Source organism: Aedes albopictus, chromosome 3 (genome assembly GCF_035046485.1).
Source record: "Aedes albopictus strain Foshan chromosome 3, AalbF5, whole genome shotgun sequence".
Classification (NCBI taxonomy): domain Eukaryota; kingdom Metazoa; phylum Arthropoda; class Insecta; order Diptera; family Culicidae; genus Aedes; species Aedes albopictus.
This window is the reverse complement of record NC_085138.1, coordinates 257,926,677-257,950,832: the sequence shown is the minus strand read 5'-3', so window position 1 is coordinate 257,950,832 and position 24,156 is coordinate 257,926,677. Positions and strand designations below refer to the sequence as shown.

At 41.4% G+C, this 24,156-nt stretch overlaps 1 protein-coding gene across 9 annotated transcripts in view; it reads right to left on the bottom strand.

The window, feature by feature from the left end:
• Positions 1–13,030: 13,030 nt before the first annotated feature.
• Positions 13,031–24,156, bottom strand: part of LOC109422358 (trehalase) — a 149,688-nt gene continuing 138,562 nt past the window's right edge. For 7 of the 9 annotated variants that reach the window (XR_009999346.1, XR_009999347.1, XR_009999344.1 and 4 more), the window contains 7 exons: positions 22,868–23,219; positions 22,670–22,801; positions 21,637–22,608; positions 15,621–15,744; positions 13,964–14,065; positions 13,762–13,894; positions 13,031–13,391 (listed from right to left, as the gene is read on the bottom strand). Coding sequence is in view for 2 of the 9 variants with exons in the window: in XM_062860353.1 (XP_062716337.1) it covers positions 13,881–13,894; positions 13,964–14,065; positions 15,621–15,744; positions 21,637–22,608; positions 22,670–22,801; positions 22,868–23,219 (1,696 nt within the window). In the remaining 7 variants the exon portion in view is untranslated. Of the gene's footprint in view, positions 13,895–13,963; positions 14,066–14,133; positions 14,260–15,620; positions 15,745–21,636; positions 22,609–22,669; positions 22,802–22,867; positions 23,220–24,156 lie in introns of those variants that run through there. The other 2 variants (XM_062860353.1, XM_062860354.1) reach the window with 2 other exon arrangements.

Sequence of the window (24,156 nt, the reverse complement as noted above, 5' to 3'; positions counted from 1 at the left end):
AACGCATGTAACACAACTTGGGTAGAAGGAAAAGATGAACTGTCAAAACGGTGAATCAAAGAAAAATGGATCAAAACAAAAATATGATTGTGTTCCTTCTTTCATTGATACCTAAATAATTTTGGTTCGGATCAAATCAAGTGATTTAGTTGATCAATGGATTTGTTTGTTTTTGTTTATCAAGTGTGAAAGAATACTTTTGGTACAATAGATTGAATGGAAAGGAAATCGAGAAAATTGACAAAGCAGAGTGCAGTGATTTCAAATGAAGAACTGCGTGTAAACGAGTTACAAGTCAAGGTAAGCTTTATTATTCCTCCTCTCCTCTCTCCTCTTCTTGGCGTAACGTCCTCACTGGGACAAAGCCTGCTTCTCAGCTTAGTGTTCAATGAGCACTTCCACAGTTTTTAACTGAGAGCTTCCTCTGCCAATGACCATTTTGCATGTGTATATCGTGTGGCAGGCACGAAGATACTCTATGCCCAAGGAAGTCAAGGAAATTTCCTTTACGAAAAGATCCTGGACCGACCGGGAATCGAACCCGTCACCCTCAGCATGGTCATGCTGAATACCCGTGCGTTTACCGCCTCGGCTATATGGGCCCACAAGCTTTATTATTATATATTGTGAATAAAGAAAAATGAATGAAACATTTTTTTGGTGAAAACTCATACGTTAAATGTTTTTTTATTGGTTCGAGCTGAAAAGAACACAACAGTATAAATATGTGAGCATGATATTTTGAATGGAAAATGTTTGTTTTGAATGAGCGGCGGTATCGTCACAAAAATTGCAGTTTTGCGGTGATTGAATACCTGGCGGATTCGCCAAAAGTACACATAGGTATGTAGTTAAACGGATAAGCGGGTTCGCTAAAGATTTAAAGGACGGAATCGTCTAAGCGGGTTCGCTAGCAAATGAATGGCGGAATCGTCTGAGCGGGTTCGCTAAGGATATTGAAAGACGGAATCGTCTAAGCGGGTTCGCTAAACTTTTTGTTAATGACGGAATCGTCAGAGCGGTTTCGCTAAAGGTTTGAACGACAGAATCGTCTAAGCGGGTTCGCTAATTTTTTTTAAAGGCGGAATCGTCAGAGCGGTTTCGCTAAAGGTTTGAACGGCAGAATCGTGTAAGCGGGTTTGCTAGAATATCAATAACTGAATCGTCAGAGCGGGTTCGCTAGAGATTGAATGACGAAATTGTAACAGCAGGTTTGCAGGAGTGGTGGAATAGCTAAAAGTAAAACCGGTAAAACACATAAATGGCATATGTACTAAAAGAGATTTGGATTATATTTGTCATGCTTGTGTTTTTGTTAACAAATTGTTAATGATTAATGATTATGAAACTTACTATTATTATTCACGAAAAAAAAATAAATAAATAATTAGGTATGTATAAACAGATATGTACAGAAAAAATGTACATCTAACATGAAATAACGTGACGCGGTATTTTCATTGCCTGGTTTTTTTTTCTGAAATATGACTAGTGGCGAACTTCGTATCAAACTGTTTCAGACGAGCTTGAACTCGTCTCAGCTGCCGTTTTGGCATGATCAAAATAGATACGAGATTTGGAATGCTGTTTTGAGTCAGAAAAAAAATCTGTTCTCAATATGACAAGTGTTCAAAACTTTTGTACCTTGGTGGTTCAGACCTGCGGGATGTCTATGACAATCTGCCTGAAGTCGAAACCGTTTCACATGTTGTATCGAATCCTACTTCTGAGCGAGGTAGAAGATCTAGGTACTAATTTGGGAGAAAGTACACGTAAGTTGAAGGAATTTGGAAGTTCATTTCGTTAACCCCAGAGTGATCATATCAGTGATGTGACGGAGAAGCTTACCTGAAAGTACGACGCAGTGAAGATAGCTCGCCGAGATTGGCAAGCCAGTTTCAATCTGAGATAAAATGTTTTCAAAGAAGCATTTCGATACCTGCATGTTTTTCTGTGGTAAACGAGGTCACGTCAATGCAATGGTGTGGACATTTGCCCGGTAAAGGATAAATCGTGTTTTAAATGTAGTGGAACCGGTTATTTCACAAAACAGTGCAGGAAGAGAGCGAACAACGAAGATCGGACGTCGGTACCTCCCAAGCGTATTCGAGCCAAGTTTCGAGCGGTATTCGAAGATTTAGGCTGAGATGGAAGAGGACTACATTTGCTATGCCATGGGAAAGAACACGTTCCTGCTCAAAGTTAGATGTAGGAAAATACCGAAGATCATCGATTCCGGCGTGGCAGCAAACATCATATTAGTCAGATGGCTTGAGAGCAAACAAAGCAACTGAAGCTACAAATGTGGCAAATGTCAGCTGATTGACATTTCACTTCACTTATTATGCTTCTAACAAACCAATGGCGTTCACGAGCAGTTTTATTGCAGAAATAGAGGACGGAGGAAGAAAAGCTGATGCGAAATTCTATGTAGCTAATGAGGGGCAACAGTGTTTTGCTGGGTGATCAAACCGGGAAATTGCTCCACGTGCTGAATGGATTCGATATTGCGAATATTTCTCAAACCAGTATAGCAGAGTTTTCCAAATTCAAAGGAGTGACTGTTGGAATTCCTATCGACAATCAGGTACAACCCGTACAGCAGGCTTATCGACGTGTACCGTATGCACTGCAGGAGAAAGTTGGCGAGAAGATACAGTTGTTGTTGGATCAAGGGATCATCAAAAAAAAAAAAAAAGTTAATGAACCATCGCCGTGGGTATCACCGCTTGTACCGCACTGGTCCTAAAGGATTCTGGCGACGTGCGGCTATGTGTGGACATGCGTCAAGCAATTCGGGCAGTGATTCGGAAAACGCACCCGTTACCGTTGGTGGATGAAATTCTGTGTTCACTCGGCGGAGTAAAATATTTTTTTTCCAAAGTAGATGTCAAGGATGGATACCATCAGATGTAAATATCGGAACGATCTTGCTCGATAACAACTTAATTTGGTTCAATATGTCAAGGGAAATCAAATAAATTGATAGAATTTTTATCTTCATTTATTTATACTCATCAGTAATAGATACAAAAGACTAAGGTTTTGAGTAAGCTGTGTCCCAGAGATATTTCAGAAAACTATGGAACTAGTACTAGCAGGTCTTGAAGGTGTTATTGTCTATTTGGATGATGTGGTCGAGAAGAGCATGATAAAAAATTGTTTGGTCGTATGAGGAAGTATAGAATATTGTTCAATGACCGCAAATACGTTTTCGGAGGTGCTCAAGGTGCTCCTAAGGTGCTCGACCCAAGGAGAGTCGCATTGCAGCGGTCAAACACTCCAGAGAAAAAAAACGATTGTAGAGTTGAGGAGTTTCTTCGAGTCGATTCATTCCCAACCTTATAAGAAGGACAGAGCCGTTAAGAAGGTTACTTCAAGCCAGAGTAAGTTTTTAATGGAAGAAGGAAAAACAGGAAGTATTTTAAAACTATAAAGCTAGCCATTTGTGAGACCAAATTTTTATGATTTTTTGGAAGAAAGGACAAGACAAAACTGACGACGCTAGTCCAGAGGATTTGGAAACGTATTAGTTCAGGAGAACAAGGAGGGCCAGAACAAAATTATCTCTTTTGCGAGTAAGTCTCTTACAGACCTAGAGAAGCAGCATTCTCGAACGGAGCGAAAAGCCTTGGCGATAGTTTGGGGAGTACAGAATTTTAAGCAGTATCTTGTTGGGAGCAAATTTGAACTTATCATTGGCTGCAAAGCTTCAAAGTTCTTGTACACAGCACGATCTCGACCTTGCCTCAGAATCGAAAGATGGGTACTCTGGATCCAATGATACAACTATGACATCGTTTGGTAATTCCAGAATCTATCAACACCAGGTCTTTCAGTGTGCTCATGATGGTCATCCAGGGATGAGTTTGATGAAACGCAGAAGGTGTGGTGGCCCAAGATGGATAATACGGTGAAAAGGTTCGTTGTAGTTGTAGAGCGTGTACCTTAGTTTCAGCGGTGGGACCGCCGGAACCAATACTTCGCACAAAAATGCCTGAAAAAAAAAACCTTGGAAAGATGTGGCTATCAATTTCGTAGGACTTTTACCATCAGGACACTATTTGCTGGTGTTGGTCGATTATTTCAATAGGTTCACGGAAGTCAACGGCATGAAACAAATGACAGCAAAATTAACCGTTAATGGTTAATGCACTTTTCAAAACGTTCAGTCGGTTAGGAATTCCGGTAACAATGCGGTCCGATGATGGACCACAGTTCGTCAGTAAACTTTCAAAGTTTTCTTTTGTGAAGAATACGAAATAACTCATCAAAAGATAACTCCATATTGGCCACAGGCTAATGGCGAGGTAGAGCGAATAAACAGTGTAATACTGGAACGCCTTCGGAAACGTTAAGAGAAGTATAAACACCGGAAGTGGGACCTGAGAAGTTTCCTGCTGATGTACAACTCAATGCCTCATTATATCACTGGAACCGCGACATCAGCACTGATGTTCGGAATTGGGTAAAATTCGTTCCAAGGAATCAGGAAAGGTATATCGTCGAAATGTAGGTCACTTGAAGCGATTTGTAGAAGAATGCCAAGCGAAGAGAGACGACAACATCGAAGTAAATGTAAGAGTAAGGGCAACGACTGAAGCAGTTCGACGTAGTCAGCGTGTCATGAAGACTCCACAGTATTTTAAAAACTATATCACTAATGTAAATAAAAATAATTGTCTTGAGGATAAAGTAAAGGGGGAATGTAGTATCTGAAAAACATAGTATGTCATAGGTTTGGGGAGTCAGTCTATGAGTGAGTTAGATACGGGCGGACGACAAGTACGTGAATATACGATGTGCTCCAAAGTAATATAATCTTGTTATTCATCAGTATGAATCATCTGAATTATCCGAATATAATATAGAATATTATAATGTCGTGAAAATTTGGAAGTTTGAAAGGGAAATACCAGTTCCCCATCAGTTTAATCATCAATTTTTTTGGTAAATTAATCGATAAAATGAATTTTTCTACCCTTATCCCACATTAAATTTTATCTGGAACAACTCAATCACTAAAATACGAAATGGGATTTCACTAAACTTAACCGCACTTTAGGAGGCCAATTGGAAAGCCTCTGCTAGCTCTGCTAGTTGACTCACAGTTAAATATAATAATTATAAACTGGGATTAAGAAATATTAAATAATTCAGCATATACTTTTGTGCCTTTTTAAAGAAAAGCAAATATCGATTATATGCATTTTTTGTGCCGATTACTTTGTTTTTTTTTTTAATTCAATTGCCGCATCCATAAACCCGCTTATTGAAAATGAAGGCCACTTCTACTTCCTTTTTGTCCCTGTGCTCGTTTGTAAAATTTGTGGTGTACATAAGGGAACACCTATTTATTATGTAACGCTAAATTCGATATTTTTGAACTCGGTGGTTGGTTCATTAGGATCTGGCGGAATCCATTATGTGCTTTTGTATGATAACTGCAACTTTTTTGCATGTGTCGTAACGCTAAGGACTGTTCATTAAAGAAAGTGGACACCTGTTTTTCAATGGAAAATATTTATTTTCGAACAAATTCATTAGTTTATTTTTTATTTAATACAATCAACATACATGTAGCCGAATTCACGTGAGTTTGAACATTTTCTTCGCATTTCTGAAGAACGCTTGGACTTTCCTCTTGATACATTTCATTAGATTCTGCACAACTTTCTCCGTAACATTTCGTTGTGCCGCAGACCAAATTTTCTTGAAGCAATCAACAGAGCTTGCTTCTCTTCCATCTTTCTTGAGATGCCGCCTTATTATTGTCCAGTATCTTTTCACAGGACGCAGTTCAGGGAAGTTTTGTGGATTTTGCCATTTTTCGACAAAATCGACTTTTTCCGTCTTGAGCATCTCTAGTGTAGAAAAACGTAATGAGCGTATGCCAGATCCGGCCAAAACATTGGAGGATCCGTATGTTTTCGATATATAGGTAGAAGTCGTTTTTAATGCATTCCTTTATGTTATTTTCACCGTTGATTGTTCCTGTTGTGAAATAAGAAGTACTGTTTAAGCCGCATGAACAATTGGCTTGCCACACCTAAAACTTTTTCCAAATTTTTCGGTTCTGATGTACTCTACATCATCCAGCACATCTGTCCCCTGCTCAGCGTTGAAAAAATGCGGTACCGGAAGTGATACTAGTACACAATTCTCAAAACGACAACTTTTTGGAACACCATTTGTGTAGAATTTATCTGCTAGTCGCTAAGCTAATCCAACCCCAACATATCTAAATACCAAGGTAAGATATTCCCGCAAATGTCAATAACGAGACCCACTAACACATCTGCGTTAGTTATGAAAAGTTTGTGATTTTACTCTAGAATGTCATTATTTCTGCAAAATTTGTAGTTTTATTAGTTTGAACGTTTCTAAGTACTGTAAAACTATGTTTAGAACCAATTAAAAAAATGTTGTCATTGATTTTCAAATGGCGATATTTTCTGATTTATTGCATGGAAGTCACTTTTTATCTAGTGAGATGCCTTTTAATAATTGCCTCTATGTTGTGAGAGCCTAATTTCTCATAAAAGTTTGCTAAATAGTGATGCGCCCATACAAATCTGCACAAATTTCATAACTATTTTTTGCTTTTTTCCTTTTCTCACTAATACATGAATAATAGTTGGAGTATATTACCTTGGTATTTAGATACGTTGATCTAACCCATCGCTTAAAATTTCTCACTTTTTTCGTTTTCTTTGAATGTGTTGCCGAAGTGAAAAATGTTTTTACACACTGAGCAAAAATTCACAATTTTTTGTTTAGTTTTAACTCTAAACTATTGGTAAACAGATGTCCACTTTCTTTAATGAACAGTCCTTAGGCTGTATTCCCTATTCCCCTGGAGCGTTACAGAATTTATTAAACCCCTATCTCCTGAAGCGTTACGTTATTTGGGGATGGCGCATAATGAAAGTTGAAAACTTAAAATAGTTTTTATGCGCAATGTTGGGAAATTTCGACATTCATACAGCGGGTTGCACTAGGCTTTCCAAAGATCAAATTAAGTACTAATTTTGAAATCATATTACGATGAGATATTGAGCAGATATTTGGCAACTTTTTGAATATCTCATCAATATCATATTAAGATATGACATCAAAATTTGATCGTTTTAAGATATGATTATGATATTCACGTTTACCCGGGGTATCCGTCCAGCTTTAGCCACTTTCAGGATGTTGGGTTCACCTGCACGCCGCCAAATATCGTCTTTTAGCATGCGGTACATATCTCGTGTCCGTAGAGGACCGATATTATTAGCGTTTTGTACAGGGTGCATTTGGTGCGTGAGTGAATCTTTATAGACCGCAGCTTCTTCTGAAGTCCGTAGTAGGTACAGATACCAGAATGATATGACGTAACCATTTTATGCTATATGTATATTTTTTTGTCTAGATGCATTTTAATATTTTTATACAATCAGTCTAGTCAGCTTTCCAGGAAAGCCGTTTTCGCCCATGATTTTCATACCTCTGTGCGGTCGATACGGTCGTATGCCGCTTTGACGTCGATGAACAAGCGATGCGTTGGGACCTGGTATTCACGTTATTTTTAGAGGATTTTGTCGAACGGTGAACTTTTGGTCCATTATCGACCGGCGTTCAATGGAACCGGCTCGATAACTTCCCACAAACACATTAGTTTTAGGTGACAGACGGCGGAAGATGATCTTGGATAGTCCTTTTTGGGCCAATCGTGATGAGTTTAGCTGCGATACCATCCTTACAGGCTACTTTGTTGGTTTTGAGCTGGTGAATGGCATCCGTAACTTCCCTCAGCGTGGGAGCTGGCTCATTTCCGTCATTTACTCCATTTGAGTAGTTGTTCCCTCCGTTGTGCCGTGGTCTCCCGTGCCTACGATCTCCACGCCATTTAAGTGCTCATCGAGGTGCTGCTTCCACCTTTTGATCACCTCACGTCCCACACTGGAGTAACAGCATAGACTAATTTCAAGACCTCGATGTACCAAAGAAAACGATCAAATTTTCGGTGATCAGTCCGGTACCCAATAAATATTCATAACCGTGTATTTTTTTCCGTGTAAATTGCCTTTTGTGTGAATTTTATTCAGAGTGTTACACTGATCGGCCCACGTTTACAAATCAAAAAGACTCATGTCATACGGATATTTTCGGACCTGGCTGATTGAGTTGATGTAGAAATCCGATATCCTACACAGAAAAAATATGTAATTAAAATTCAGCGAGAAATCATGCACATAAAGGGAATGCTAGAGATAGTGCACTTTTACATGAGATATAATGTAAAATTACATGACCATCGTGTAAATTTCCGCCAACCATCGCGTGAACCATCATGGACACCAACCAGTTACGCAACTATTGGCGGAAATTTACACGAACGTCACGTAATTTTACATGATATCTCATGTAAATATGCACTAACTCTAGCATTCCCTTTATGTGTATGATTTTTCGCTGAATTTTACATGAATACTTTTTTCTGTGTAGGCCATTTTGTAATTAAATATGGCGCTTGGGGTTTGGGGAAAATATAGGGGTACTACTGGGGGTTTCCGAAATCCTCAAAAACGCCTTTGTAACGACTCTGAAATTAAATCCGCTGAAAATGCTCTGAAGCTTCTTGGAATGCCTCCGAAGCCTACCTTAAACCCCCAGAAACCCCATGTAACGCACCTCAGACCCTCAGAAACCCCCGAAAACGCTATGTAACGTCTCCGTAACGTCTCTGAAACCCTCCCCTCAAAATCCCCCTTAAACCTCCGGAAACCCCATGTTACTCACCTAAAACAATCTGAAACCCCCAAAAACGCCATGTAACGCCTCCGTAACGTTTCTGAAATCCGCCGAAAATGCTCTGAAGTTTTTTGGAATGCCTCCGAAATTCCCCTTAAACCCCCAAAGACCCCATGTAACGTACCTTAGACCCTCCGAAACCCCCAAAAAACGCCATGGAACGCCTCCGTAACGTTTCTGAACAGGGTTGACAATCGTCCTTCTCGTTACCACTGCGTGAAGATAACAATAAAACAATCTTTGTCCGAAAGAACAACGGTGACGACAAGCCTTTTCGTCGCCGACTGCGGGCTTCACGACGAAGCTCAATCATAAATAGTCGCCCACCAACTTTTTCGTCATCCTCTTTGTTCCATGGAAACGAGCGACGACGGGCCAAGCGAACGCCAACAGGGAATTTTATTGGAGTATCAGTGCTTACGTTGGCGTGATAGCTCAGTTAGTGGGAGTGCTGGATTGGCAATCTAGAGGTTCGTTGTTTGATTCCAGGTGCAATTATTTTTTCATTAAACACTTTTTTTGTGTGTGTTGCTGGTGGCAACATCAACTTTGTCGGCTAGGCGCACTTGGACGAAGAGCGAAACAAAACGAATAAAGATTTTGTTTTCGTCACGACGCAAGCCCTTCACGACGATTCGTTGGCTAAAATAAGTCATCCGATGTGGAACGAGCAACGATGACGGTCTATAGTTTTCGTTCTCGTCGTCATTTTTCCTGCTCGTACGGCGACGATTTTCAGCCCTGTTTCTGAAATCTACCGAAAATGCTTTGAAGCTTTTTGGAATGCCTCCGAAATCCCCCTTAAACCCCCAGAAACCCCATGTAACGCACCTTAGACTCTCCGAAACCCCCAAAAACGCCATGTAGCGCTTCCGTAACGTTTCTGAAATCCGCCGAAAATGCTCTGAAGCTTCTTGGAATGCCTCCTAAACCCCCTTAAAACTCCAGAAACCTCATATAAGGCACCTCGGACCCTCAGAAACCCCCGAAAACGCCATGTAACGCCTCCGTAACGTTTCTGAAATCCGCCGAAAATGCTCTGAAGCTTCTTGGAATGCCTCCGACATTCCCCTTAAACTCCCAGAAACCTCATGTAACGTACCTCATACCCTCTGAAACCCCCGAAAACGCCATGCAACGCCCCCGTAACGTCTCTGAAACCCGCTGAAAATGCTCTGAAGCTTCTTGGAATGCCTCTGAAATCCACATTAAACCCCGTCGGACCCCAAGAAACGCACATGCGAAACCCTCGGAAACGCCATGGAACGCCTTCGTAATGTCTTTAAAATAGCATAGCATAGCTTGAATACTTGCACACATCTTGGATGGAGTTGCAAAGTTGAATATATCCATTGACATTGCTGATGTCGCTACTATCTACAATGTCCTAGACCAACTCAGCTCCACACACCTGGCCAAGTCCTTGCAAGCATTTATAAATCCCTTCATCAACTTAGAAAGAACCCAGAACTGAAGCAGCTTCCAATAGATGAAAGGATGTTGAAAATAGCGAATTTTCAACTTATATGACAATGTAGAGTACAAAGAGAGTAATCAGAAAGACCTCACCTAGTTTCGCGTAGTCCACTGACTCTGAGCATTGCGTTGCACCTGTATTGATCTGCTTTGCATGAACCATTCTTTCTTGATATGCTGCAAACGGCTCACGGTGTCTATGGTAGAACAATATAATTACAGAAACATCAGTATCCCTAAGTCACCCACCAAACGAAAGCTAAAGGTCTATGCTTTCATTTGATGCTAAGAGCGAAATTACCGAAAATGGTCAAGCTTTCTCCTTCAACTGGCAGCTTCGCAGACATAATAACTCCAAAGGTTGTTCCAGCAGCATAAACTTCCGGCGGTTTGGTTGTCCAAATATTGAGGACGCTTTTTGGATTATAAATAGCCAAAATCACACGTTAACCTTCCGTAACTCGCGCGGTTGACTACTTGCGTCAGCACCACGCTAATGCTGAGTACAAAAAGCGAGATTTTTTCAACGTGTTGTACAAAATACAACAGCGCGATCGTTCGAGGGTTAAGCTCATAAATACACTCATTTTTATATGTCGAATTTTGTGAAAAATGCATGTTTTGGTATAAAAATTCAATCTGATATTTTCCACAAGGCTTCTCTCATCAAGATTTCAACCTGTGATTTTTTTTTATGATTTGATGTGTTTTACCGGGCACTATCAAAGTTACTCCAAAATAAAAATGTGATTCTTGCTCATATGAAAAATTAAAAGCCACCAAAAATGTTTGAAATTATCTATTTTATCAATTGCAATCAATAACTGATAGGCCAGTACTTGTTTTAAAAATATGAAACTAGGGAAATTTCTGTTAATGGAAAAATAGTAAGGAAAATGGCTGAAAAATTATCAAAGTTACCCCGTTTTACAGTACTGAGTGAAAAACAAACTCAATGAGTTTAGTTCTTGGTTTAGTTATTCTATATTATTATCTACAAGATTATCTATGTAAAAATATATTTTTAAAGGTGAATCAACGTATGGTTACATGCTAGGCATAGTGAGTTCCTTATTTGAGTTGTATTTGATTTTTTTTTATAAACAAATTTTGAACACAACAGTTCTAGTTACAATAAATTACTAGGGTATTGCATACATTCAGGCGTTTATCGGTGTATGGATATTTCTGCCCAAATTTACAAAGTTGATTCCAGTTCATAAAAAACACATTCTTTCAAGAGATTCAAGATCAGAGTTGTATTTTACTATGATCTGTCTACCGAGGATAAGTAGCCATTCATTGAAAAAATAGTCGAAATCAAGTTGTGCAACAGATTGTTTGAAAGCGAATGACACAAATCTCAACAATTTTTATGCTTTTCCCCAAAAGTTTCATAAAAACTCGGTTTTTAAAATTAAGTCTAAGATGAACTTTCATATGAATAGTTTGTAAGTTGTTTTTTTAAATAATCAATTTCACCATCAGTTTCTGCTACCAGCTGTATTTGAAGAACTAAATTTCAGAACAGTTTGGAACATCTATAGATATGAACAATTGTTTCATATTCTTAAAGAAGGATTTATGGACAAGTTATTTATAGTGCATAGCTCACATGGTCTAGAGTACCGTTTTTAAGAACTGTTAAACGGATATGGCTGAAAATGCATCATGATGGTTATTTTGTCATTGTCAACAACGGGATGTATTTTCAGCCAAATCCATTGACCGGTTCTTTAAAACGGTGCTCTAGAAAATGTGAGCTGTGCACTCCAAATACCTTGTTCTTATACTGTAACTGCGTTCTTCGATGGACCACGAGTGATCGGTCACAATGACGCTGCGGTGGGGATCCTCATCGTAACATTCCCCCGCGTATGAAACTGAATGAAGTCTTGGATCCTCTTTGGAGCCACCATGTTGAATACCTTCTGGTTCATAAGATCTAGCTTCACCGCAGGTCGACTGAACAATCACTGATGATGTGCGCACCAGAACTTGTCGTTCTAGTTCGTCTCTCTCAGTCGCATCTCCGCTTTCATGGATCCATTGATTACACACCATTTTTTAAGCATCAGTACTAGAACCCCTTCTTTACCTAGGGTATAACTTTTGTCACAGGTGTCAAATTACTTAAGGACAAACGTCGTGACATCCCGTTTCAACAGTGCATCAAAACATCAAACGCACAAATCTCAAGAAGCAAGCTTTACGCAACAAAGTATTTTATTATTCCGTTCTTGCTCACTTGTAATAAGCTTAAAATAAGAAGATCAGGTGCGCTGGTTTTGTTTACGAAGAGATTTGTGCCCTCGAAATCGTGAGTAGGTGCAAAAGTCGACCATTGTGGCGGCCATTTAGGGATTCTAACAAGTCTGTCCTTAACGGGTTTCAATAAAGTTGTTTGGCATTCAGTTGCCTACAAGAATACTGAAAACTGTATCGAATTACCATTTACAGCGCCACCAACAGGGTAAAATCGAAATCTAGCCGTTTCTGCATATATTTTGTCTGGGATCCCAAAATAATAGATTCTGGGGGTAAGACTTGGCATTTTTTGAGTTTTGTTTTTCGTACAAGTGTGTACCTTATTGTACAAATTTTGATGTGGTGTGAAGATTATCATCGCATGGTTACTTACCTTCTAGATTGTGAATGAAAATTAATCATCTCATCTGCTGCGCTATGGATAATGGATATACAAAGGTCGATGGAAAGAAAAGAACAAGGCTTTCATTCAAATCGATGAAAAATGCTGTTTTTTTAATTATTGGTAAATTTATTATTAAATTAATTCTTAATTTGGCTAAATATGCACTCAACGGGGACTTACCGACCGAAAAATCGACGGAAGATGCTGTATCGAAAGAATAAATAATAAAATAAGACAATAATCATAATTGGGCGAAATACTGTTGTGACATGTCTACGACAATATTTTGTTACGACTCAAAATATGCGTGTACATATATGTAAGGTAACTGTTGCAGAAGGTTATAATGCACGAAACTATAAAGGAACTTTGTATGGCGCCGTAGTGAATCTTGACTTGTTTCTTAAACGACGAAACGAGAAACATTCAACGGTTGTTGGATTTGGTAATCACGGATCATGCCTTACACGGAGAAACTGAAAAACTCAAAATTAGGTACTTTTAAACTCAATTTTGAGTTCTTTTTCATCTCCCTTTTCATGCGCTCTTTCTGTTGTTGTCAGAGAGTGAAGAGAGAAACAGCCCAACTTTTGCAGTTCCGTGCGTCAAGCCAAAATTGAGTTTCTAGCACAGTACTCAAATTTGAGTGAATACAACCTAGTCAAAATTTCGGTTGGGTGGAAAAAACTTAAAATTAGGTATTTTTTTTACATGGAAGCAAGCGGGAACAACCCAACAAAAACATCGATTCCATCAACTCAAAATTGGCTTGACGCACGCAACCCCGAAGTTGGGTGGAAAGAACTCACTTTTGGGTAGTTTCGTCTCTCCGTGTAGGTTTACAATATCACGCTTTGCTATCCTAGAATGGAATGATTTTGATGAGATATACGGGCGCAATCGCTTCTAGTGGCACACAAATTCAGGCTTAGTCAACACAAAAATTTTACTAAAATCATCGAGTTGTTTCTGTGGAAGAAAAAGGATAAAGTTTAAAGTAGTATGAAGTTGATTTTCTTGGAAAATTGCGGAAATTACCTGACCCGAATATTCCTACGACGAAAGCGACGATTGTCGCTATAATACCCGTGTTCACCGAATATGACACCAGTGCACCTCCTCCAGCGTTTTTGCTGTCATCTATTATTTGTTCCATGGCGAAGAAGGGAAAATCAGTTCGATCAGTTCATTGAAAAACATTATCAAGGTTGTGTAAGTTTACAGTTGAATTACAAGCTTCCGACACAGACAAAGTCAACGCGATTTGACAGACCACAGAGAACCCAAGCAAAATTTTGTCACGCATGCCTCCGGATGTTTCAAGCTGTAAGAAACTGATAATTTTTGGCACAATTTAGTGAAAACGTTCGAATTTCAAAGCGCAATCAATGAATGGGGAGAATGAGACCCGACACCAATACCATCATGGAATGAAAGAAAGAAAACACACACACAAATTCAATCGATTTTTGCTTTATTCAATGGGTTGCTGTTACCAATCCGCATAGGTTTATTGTTTCATGCATGACTTGATGTACCCCTTTTTCTTGTCTGTAGGTTTAAAACGCTTACAGTAGCTTATGACACTATCCTATCCGAGTCGAAGAAATTGGTTCCTAGAATACTTTTAAAACTCTCGTCTATCACATGCTGCTGGCCGATTCCTTCCGAGTAGGCACAATCGTTTCTATTGTATAGAGCTTTCTAAAGGTCTACTCTAAAACAAGTTTGAAAGACACTAAAATAAAATGCAAAATGCAAGAAAGACTGCCCTAATTCCACTTTGACATCTTGAAGCACTGAATAAAAGAGCCGTTATTAGCTTATTCTACTGCACTTAAAAGTCCTAAATAATAAGATCTCATCTTTGATAAAAGCTTTTTTAAAAACATTTGTCCATCACGTTTGCGCCAAGTTTGTGTGTATGTGTGCAAGATTCTACAGAAAATTGAATGATTTGAGCTCTACCTGAGTGATGTCTTATTTGTAGATTGTATGTTGTCTATTACTTTGAAATGGAATCACAATCTGTTAATGTAAACTGTTTTGGCGCGAAACGGACTGACACTTGGTTTAAAACATTCGATAATAATAAATACAAAGTTTGCTAAAATAGGAGTTTCGAACCCATCTCTTTCAATGAAAACCGACTTTTCAGACACTGAAAATGCACGTGCACCCTTCACTTTGTCATATGATTGTATGATAACTTAGTTGTATTTGTATTTGTGTGCTACTTTAAAACAGATGTATGTGTACCATGCAGTTTCCTTTAGGTAAATTGTACAATTTTTCGTTTATCTTCAAATGAACATCTCACAAACTGTCATGAGAAGGGAGCGCTCCAATGTTGGTAAATAAATAAACAGAATGAGTTGCTTAACATTCAACAGAACAAACACAAACACTTAGGTGGTGGGTGCGATGATTCACTGCAATATGGTTTCGATTTTTGCCGAAGAAATTTCCCAATTGATCGTGGCGATTTCGTCGAGTGTAGTGTGCCGCGTAACCAAAAATAGCCTCCGGTTTTGAAGCCAGATATTGCAGTGCTCAGAGTCGATGCAGAGGAAATACAATTGGAAAAGCCTAAAAGTGCTGAAAACGGTCTCGTTGAGAGCACACCCCCACACGCACACGCATATCCCTGGCCCCCGAATTCCAAATAGAAAAGAGATGATTTATTCGATCGAACCTGTCGTTAGCCGGTCGCCATATTTGTTCATCAGATCCATTACGGCACCGTTGGACCAGCCAAATCCGGTTTGGACCTCGTACTCGCCGCCGCCTCCATGGCCGCCCAACTCGACTGCGCTGTACTGTAATGGGAAATTGGTTGGTTAGTAATTTAGTAGGGCACATTTAGAACAGTGGTTGTCAACAAGCTTTTAGGAGTACCCAACTAACAACCTCTCATTTTACAAGCACCTTTACGACGAATTGATTCAGCCTTTACAGCATTGATTCAGCATTAACATTTGGATAATTTTCAGGCACAACCTTTGATCGGGTTTTGTTCACACAAATTTGGAGAAACTATAAAGCATAGTGTTTGTTGTGTGCCAACTGAACTGTTTGTTGTTAAATCGTTTTACAACTATATAGTAAAGCTGTTATTCAACATTAGCAAGAATGATTTAAAAAAATGGAAAATTTGTCTAATTTCCACGAGAGATTATGATTGGAACTTAATGCTGTGAACAAATATTATGAATAAATAACTACACATAAATTTACCTAAATCCAGACTCGAACTCGAGACCCGTCGATTGCCAGCCGCATGCCTTCCTATCTGCGCCATCCTAGAGATGATGGATTGCAGCACTCAATTCAAAACATAAACTTCCCGTGGTTTAATAATGATCAGACTTCGACTCCTATTCAGCAGTGGTGAATCAGCACAACGTTATGGTTAACGACAGAACAACAGATTAATTCAGCTGTTGTTCAGTAATCATCATGATCATCATGATTCATGATCATCAACCACGTGTTTTTCATCATGTACTCTAAGTCGAAGTATGATGAAACGAAAGCGCGTGTGCTAATTTTTACATGAACTGAACATGAAACAGAAAAAAGTCTTGTCAAACTATGTTGTAAAGGAATTACTGCGAGTCGAATAAAAATCTTATTGAACGTTTGAAAAGTGTTTTAAATTATCATTGTTAATACCAATACAGTTGACCATTGGCTACTTTTTCAATTGAAATAGCATTAATACACAGTAATGTGTACAGCATAATTTTTGTTCAGCTATAGTTACTATTATAAAGCAACAATTCAGCATGCATGCTTGTTTTCGGATGGCGATTGTTAGTTGGGTAATCAACGATTACATCAATATTTTGAGGCCAAAATTTCCCAAGCATTATTTTGTCTTACGTATTTCTATATGTTTAGTGCTCAAAAAGATAAAAATGTCGAATTTTTTTTCGGTTGTGTTAGGGCGTCCAAACTGTTTTTGAGTTTCCATCACAAAGTCTACGGATTAACAGTAACTTTTTACAATATAAAAAACTACAATATGGAATCTATTATGCCCAAAAAATCTTCCGAACTTTCAGTAAACTTTATAAGACTAGTTGAGATGTTCTAGGTCATCCAAACTATTATTAAGTTGAGAATATAGGATTAACAGCGACTAGAGTTACACGCTCAACTAGAATTTCTCACAGAATAACAACATAAAATACTTTCGAGATAGGTATTCAAGATTAGTACAATTGCCCTGAAATTCATAACAAGGGATCTACAGCCGTAACACTATCTGATTTTCTAATATTGCCAACCGTAAGGATTGCATCTCCCGAAAGCTTAAGAGACATCATACAATACTTGCAGATATGTACATATTACTGTAGTTGCTGCTAGATGTTAGGATGTTCACAACCATAATCAGTGTTGAAAATTTCATTTCATCATATCTAAATTCAATCGCCTACAGCTAATTTTAGAAGCTGAACCTGAGAATATGGTATATAAAAAACTTGTGCGGCTAGACCAGTTCTGCTAGAAAGTCACGGAAAAACCGATATTTTTCGAATATTTAAGGTAAATGTCACGGACCACCTTTGAAAAGTGCTAAATGATATTCACCGTGAATATCATTTGGCATTTTTCAAAGCAAGCCCGTGACATTTACGTTAAATATTCGAAAAATAGCGGTTTTTTCGTGACTTTCTAGCAGAACTGGTCTAGCTGCACAAGTCTTTCATATACCATATTCTCAGGTTCAGCCTCCAAAATGAGCTGTAGGTGATTGAATTTAGATATGTCGAAATGATTTTTTCAGCACTGACCATAATCACATTTGAGATGTTGAGGAAAAAGTAAGAGTAGCTGGAGGTTTGGGATGCTTATGCAAGGAGAGGTTGGAGGATAGCTGCCATTCGTGACAAGGGCGAGTCTAAGTACTCAAAGGTCTTTAAGGTGCGATGTCAAGTTCAAGGATCTTGGAGCTGATCAGTAGTGGAGGTGATGTACTCGTACCGGCGAAATGATTCTTTAGCTTAACCCTAGTAGCACACTTTTTCTATTTTGGCTTCTTAGACACTTATGTGACCAAATTTGGTCATATAGGAGTTATATAAGCTTTTGTAGAACATGTGCGCTACTAGGAAAGCATGACTGTCGAGGTGAGGGCTCTCACTGCGGAAGCGACCTGGACCTGGACGATATCATGGACGCGGAGAGCTTGTCACGGCATTGCGATAGTTGGCCTCCGTAGCCGTCTGGTTATGGCTATGGGCAGGGCATGCAGGGACACAGGTGACCTTGATTCAGGTACCTGTGGTGGTCGCTAATAAGTCCGTTAAAACAAGGGCCGGTGGGTATGTCCGCTAGGCATAGAAGAGCCGCCGGAGGCTTGCTTCAAATGTCTTAAACCGATTGCATATGCCCTGGCAGGAGCATGCTCAGTAGGTGATGTAGAGGTTAAGACCATAAGGGGCGAGTCTGCACATATCCTCCCAAGGGCTTGACCTGTTCCTGGAAATTCATGAACAGCAAGCCCACAACAACGGAGGCCCAAGGTGCCCAGCCTTCAAGTGAACCTCAGCTGATAAGGCACAGTGCAGGTTACGCAGCTAAACCTGAGTCGACTGTTCGCCGCTGAAAAAGCCGCGCTAAAGCCCGGCATAAGGGCAAACAAAAAGGCCTGCTCTGGTCTGAGGGTCTCTGTCAGAGTACCAATGCAAATCCGTGGGGTGATTCCAACAGGATCGTGATGGCCAAGACCAGAGGAGTAATGGCTCCTACAAAGCAGTTGCCAGAGATGTTGGAGGGCATCATCGAGGAGCTCTTTCCGCACCATGATCCTAGTCCCTGGTTTCTTTTCGTACGACCGCTGGGGACTGGGACTGATGATGAGGGGAAGGTCACCGATTAAAAAACTCGCGGGGAATGCAAAATCCCTTAGCGTAGGTAATGCCACAGGTCCGGACGGAGCCCCAAACCTGGCCTTTAAAGTGCTAAGTATTGTGGAGACTCCCGGGATGTTCAGGTCTGCTATGTAGAAATGCCTGGACGAGGGAGTTTTCCCGGAGGTTTGGAAGTGGTAGAGCCTGGTACTATTGCAAAAGGCGGGGAAACCACCCGGACACCCGCTGGCATATAGACCAATATGCTTGATCGGCAAGATCGAAGTGCAGTTAACTACTGTGCATTCGATCGAGGTTGTGGAGGTGTGGATGAGATCCAGGAAACTGGAGTTGTCTCACCACAAAACTGAGGTGGTGGTTGTGAACAACTGAAAGTTGGATCATCAGGCCGTGGTCAGTGTAGGCGATTGCACTATCACTTCAAAGCGCTTCGTCAAACACTTGGAGGTGATGATCACCCATAAGGTCACCTTCGGTAGCCGCGTTGATTGCGCCTGTAAAAGAGCCTTCACAGCTATAGTGGCACTGTCCCGGATGACGTCCAACAGCTCTGCGGTGTACGCCAGTAAGCACAAGTTTCTGGCTAGTGTTGCTATGTACGTGTATACTAAGGTATGACGGCTCGGCCTGGGGCACTGCGCTAAGTTCCGAAAGCTACCGTGGTAAGTATTTATAAGCTGATGTGCCTGAGTGTTACGAGAACGTACCGTACCGTGACACACAACGCGCTCTGCGTCATCACTGGCAGCTCGCCGGAGTCGTAGCGGAGAGGTCAAACCGCCCTACGGCTAAAGCTGCATGGTTGAAACCTACTGAGGAAACGTGGCCCAAGAAGCGTGCGACAGAGGTGGACGAAAAGCTAAAGAGGAAGAAAGAAACGACCAGCGCGAATGATTCGGCTGTCAAGTCGGTTGCGAAACGCATAAGGAGCAAGGAAACCAAGCCCCAAGAGGCCAACCCTAAAAGAAATGGTGGCCACTGTGAAGCCACACAACAATTGCTGTGGTTGTCAGCCTCGCAGTCAAGTACAGACATCATTCTACTATTGGCCCATACCGCATCCATGCCGAAACGGGAACTAGCCAACCGGTCGTTTTCCGGTAGCGTAGATCAGCGGGGTGTACTACTGCAGTTGTTATGCCCCCCACACATGGCCGATAGTCCAGTTCTCGCCTATGCTGGATTCGCTATCAAGCGTAATTAGCGGAATTGAGTCCCGTGGTCATCGATGGAGACTTCAACGCTTTGGCGATAGGGTGGGCTACCCGTTCGACTAACGCGAGAGGCTACGCTCTACTAGAAGCAGCGGGCATACTGACCTAGATATCTGTCTACTGGATACCACCGGTCTATACCGAGAAGTATGATGACTCTGGGCTCTCGGATAACCATGTCAGCTTCCGGAAGGGTCGATCGGCGATGGTGTACGGTATTAGGGTTGTAAGCAAAACGGCTTAAATAGCGCTCCAAAAGAAGATGTGAAGAATGCGTTCAGCAGCGTTAGCTAGGGCGTCATAGAGTGTGCCATACGCCACCTTGGAGTCCCAGATAGCCTATGCCAGATCAGTAGGTCGGCTCCAGAGGCACGTTCTCCTCCATTTGGAAAAATTGTGTCATATCATAAGCCTCGGCGGGATAGTGCACAGCTACTGACAGAACAGGGTGTTCCTCTATGACAACGAGGAAGGGGAGAGAAGCTATAACATCACCACGGGTATACCTCAGGAGTCGAACCTGAGCCCGATACTATGTAACGTGGCGTAATGGGGCTCTTACTACCACGGGGTGTCAAGCTAATTCACTTTGCCGATGACATTACCTCGTTGTTGAAAGGATGTGTACGGGGGCGACCATTACCCATAATACAGTGGCAAGCGCAAGGTTGGTTCGACGAGGACAAGCGAGAAGAATGCCGCCAGAAGTCGAATGCTAGTGGCTGGTACGCGGTTTAACAGAGAGCTGTACAGGGTGACCAGAGTTGATGTACACGTGCTGTAGTCCCATGTACGGGAGCCACATTGCAAGCAAGCTCCCAGGAGCACAGTACATTTTGAGACTGAAAGTTGTGCGCCTCATTTTTCTCAAGATGTGTCTCATGAGCTTCGTCTCATGCGCTGACTAAATTAGAAAATTTCACGACAAAAACTTCCTAAACGAAGGAGAATTGAAACCTCAACCTTTGCATTGAGAGTCCCTAGTCGTATCGCATAGACCAACCAGACACTTATGAAGTGTACGGAAAAAAATTGTTGAGATTCTTCGTTACCAAGAAGGTGTTTTTCACCTTAGATACCAACAGCTCACGCGGCGCATGAGACGAGCTCCTCGGGAGCTATGTGCCTAGGTCGCACCCACCAGATTTTCGTGAGCCTCCTAGCAGCGCAGCACACTGCGATTCTGAAGAGCTGAGAGACAATTTGGGGGAGGCTCGCTCTCACATTTTTGTACACATGAGCAATGGGAAACTCTGAGGGTGACAAGAGCAGAAGAAAAACGAATTCACCGCGGCAAGAAACAGCAGCACAAAGAGAGTGTGATTGCTGGGGCGCAGAGAAGCATGGATAGGAGCGATATGATGAGGTTCTACGCAACTGTCAATGGTGAGAGGCAGAAGACCGCACTAGTGTCTACGATGTGCAGTGGCCGGGAAGACAATTTGTTGACAAAATATTATGATGGCAACAACAACAGCTGTTCTGACTATGTTACATAAACAACCCACGACGGTCAGTAAGGCTCATGAACTGAGAAACGTATTTCCCAGTATCAAAAAGGTTGTTAGAAAGGTTGAAAACCACCGTAAAAATCTGTATTCTTAACAATTCTTACCTTCTCGAACATGGCGTGCGTCTCGTTGAACGCCAGGTAGTTTCCGCGCACCCACCGTTGGGCCCACTTGAACGCCAGATCCTTCGCTTCCTGGCTGTTCAGGCCGTCCAGGCCTACGATCAGCATGTGCTGCATCGGTGGCCACACGTTCGGGAAGTCCCACTGCTCGTTGGTGTCGGCCATCGTGTTCGGCACTCCTCCCGGGTATTTGTCCAGCTCGTTCCGCTCGATGTAGGCCAATATCTTCTTCGGTAGGCTAGTGTCATCCTTATTGTAACATCCCATCCAGAGCGGCGACAGATTGGTCGGGACGAAGTAGTGCCGGTGTTTCTTGTTGATCAGATCGTAGTCCAACCAGGCTCCTTCGTCCTCGTTCCACAGTACTGCGTCGATGGCTTTCTTGATCTGTTCGGCCTTCGCTTCGTACAGCTGCGCCTTCTGGGTGTCGTTTTTGAGTGCATAGAATTCCGAAATGATTTTCGCGTTCCAGTAAAGGATCGCGTTAAGTTCTACGGCAATGATCGATCGGCACTTCAGATCTGTTAGATTTCCCTGATTTGTTCCGTCCTTGATGAACCATCGGCTGGAAAAGTCCATTCCACTTTCAGCCGCTGCTTTCAATTCGCAATAGTAATCCTGCTTGTCTTCTTCCTTGTCGAACACTTGAGCACTGATTACATCCTCGCGGTAGGACTCGGGCCGCGGCCCGCTCGATTTGTATCCGTATGCAGCTAGTTGGTGTCCGTTCACCTCCACAACGTAGTTGTTCATGAAGAATTCGAATTCCCGCTCCAGTGTCTCCACGGCGTCCATGGCAAACTGGGTGTCCTTGGTGGTGTCCACGTAGGACTTGACCATTCCGCACAGTAGCGGTGGCTGCGATCGCATGCTGTAGTAGATGCGACCACCGTTCGGAATGAAGCCGTACCGCTGAACAATGGAAAGGAAGTTTTCCAACATTCCACGGGTCGTCTGAAATGGAGAAGGTCGTTATTTGTCCGAAGTCTTATAGATTGGAGACAGTAGACGTTACCTTGTACATCTCCGAGTGTAGCAGTCCCTGCACAATCCAGTACGAGTCCCAGTAATAGAATTCTCTAAATCTACCTCCTGGTACAATCACCGGATGGTCAACGTGAATGATGGAATACTGTTCTGGATTGATCTGTAAAGTGTAACACAAGCTATGTAACCCGTCCTTTAATCATCCCCATCCCAAAAAGTAACTTACGCCAACGTCCGCGATCATCTTGCGGCCCAGCTGGTGCCACACGCCGTTCAGCTTCTTGGCAAAGTCGCGCAGGTCGAGATCCTTGATGTTCTGCAGGAAACGGGGACTCTCGATCCAGTCGTCGGGGATCCATTCCTCGAATTCGGCTCCCGGTTTCTCGAACATCGTCTCGACCCACTCCTTGATTTCGGCCGTGGTCGGCGCTTCTTTCTTCTGCTCCATGAAATCGTTGAACGCGGCCAACGTCTCGTTGGGCGTCTTCTTCATCTTCATGTCGACGAAGGTCTTCGAGTCCGGATAGATGCTCGCCATCTGGACCGTCTCGAGCAGCTTGCCATGGCAGTAGATTTCGCTGTTGATGAAGGTGGAGAGAAAGTGTACGATCGATTATTGGAAATCGTTCAGTAAGAACTTAGAAATAAGGCGGATGATTGTGAAAGTTATGATAAAACATGAAGATTCGATTCAGATCACCTTCTAAGAATTAAAAGGCTTATTAGACACATTTTACACAGCAATTAATGAAAAGAGCTCGAATTGAGCAACTTTCACCCTGCTGCACTGCTTCAACTGAGGCGACACATGCTATTCACTCTGAATGCGATGTGCACATGTGTAATATTCTGACGAAGCGACATCCATGTACATAACGCTGTACTTCATGAATTAAATATCCAAGTTCTACGAACTGCACGCATCAGCTGGTTTGGTTACCTACCTACAGTGACCTGTCCACCACTGAAGGGGATAGTAAAACGGAGTATGTGTGGTTGATAGTTATCTACATTACATAGCTATATTCTTGTGATTCTTGGAGACGTACGTGAACGTGTACAATTAAGCTCGTGGTGATACATAGCTTTTGGTTCATTTTTTGCAAGTCAGCGGAGTAAATGGCGATTTGTCGTTCGTAAAAAGCTCATGTTTTAATTTTTGGAATGAAAAAGGGGTTTGTTGGCGAAGACGGTTTATTTATAGAACTAGAGACACGCGGGGGTGTGATGCATGTCTGATAGGTGAGTACGTATTGATACATCTCCAGAATTTCATGTTGTTATACACTTTAAGTTTCGTCTTTAGCTCATAATTTGTAAAATAAAACAATATATGAATTGATTGAATTATGATTTGCTTTTCTTCCATATTCTGATCAACAGTAATGTGATGACAGTTGGAGAACACCAACATTATTATTACATCTCTGTTCTAAATGCCTACGGTTTCTTTTACCTGATTGACACTACTAACAGTGACGGTACATAATAGCTTCATCAGCTTGTTATTTAAAT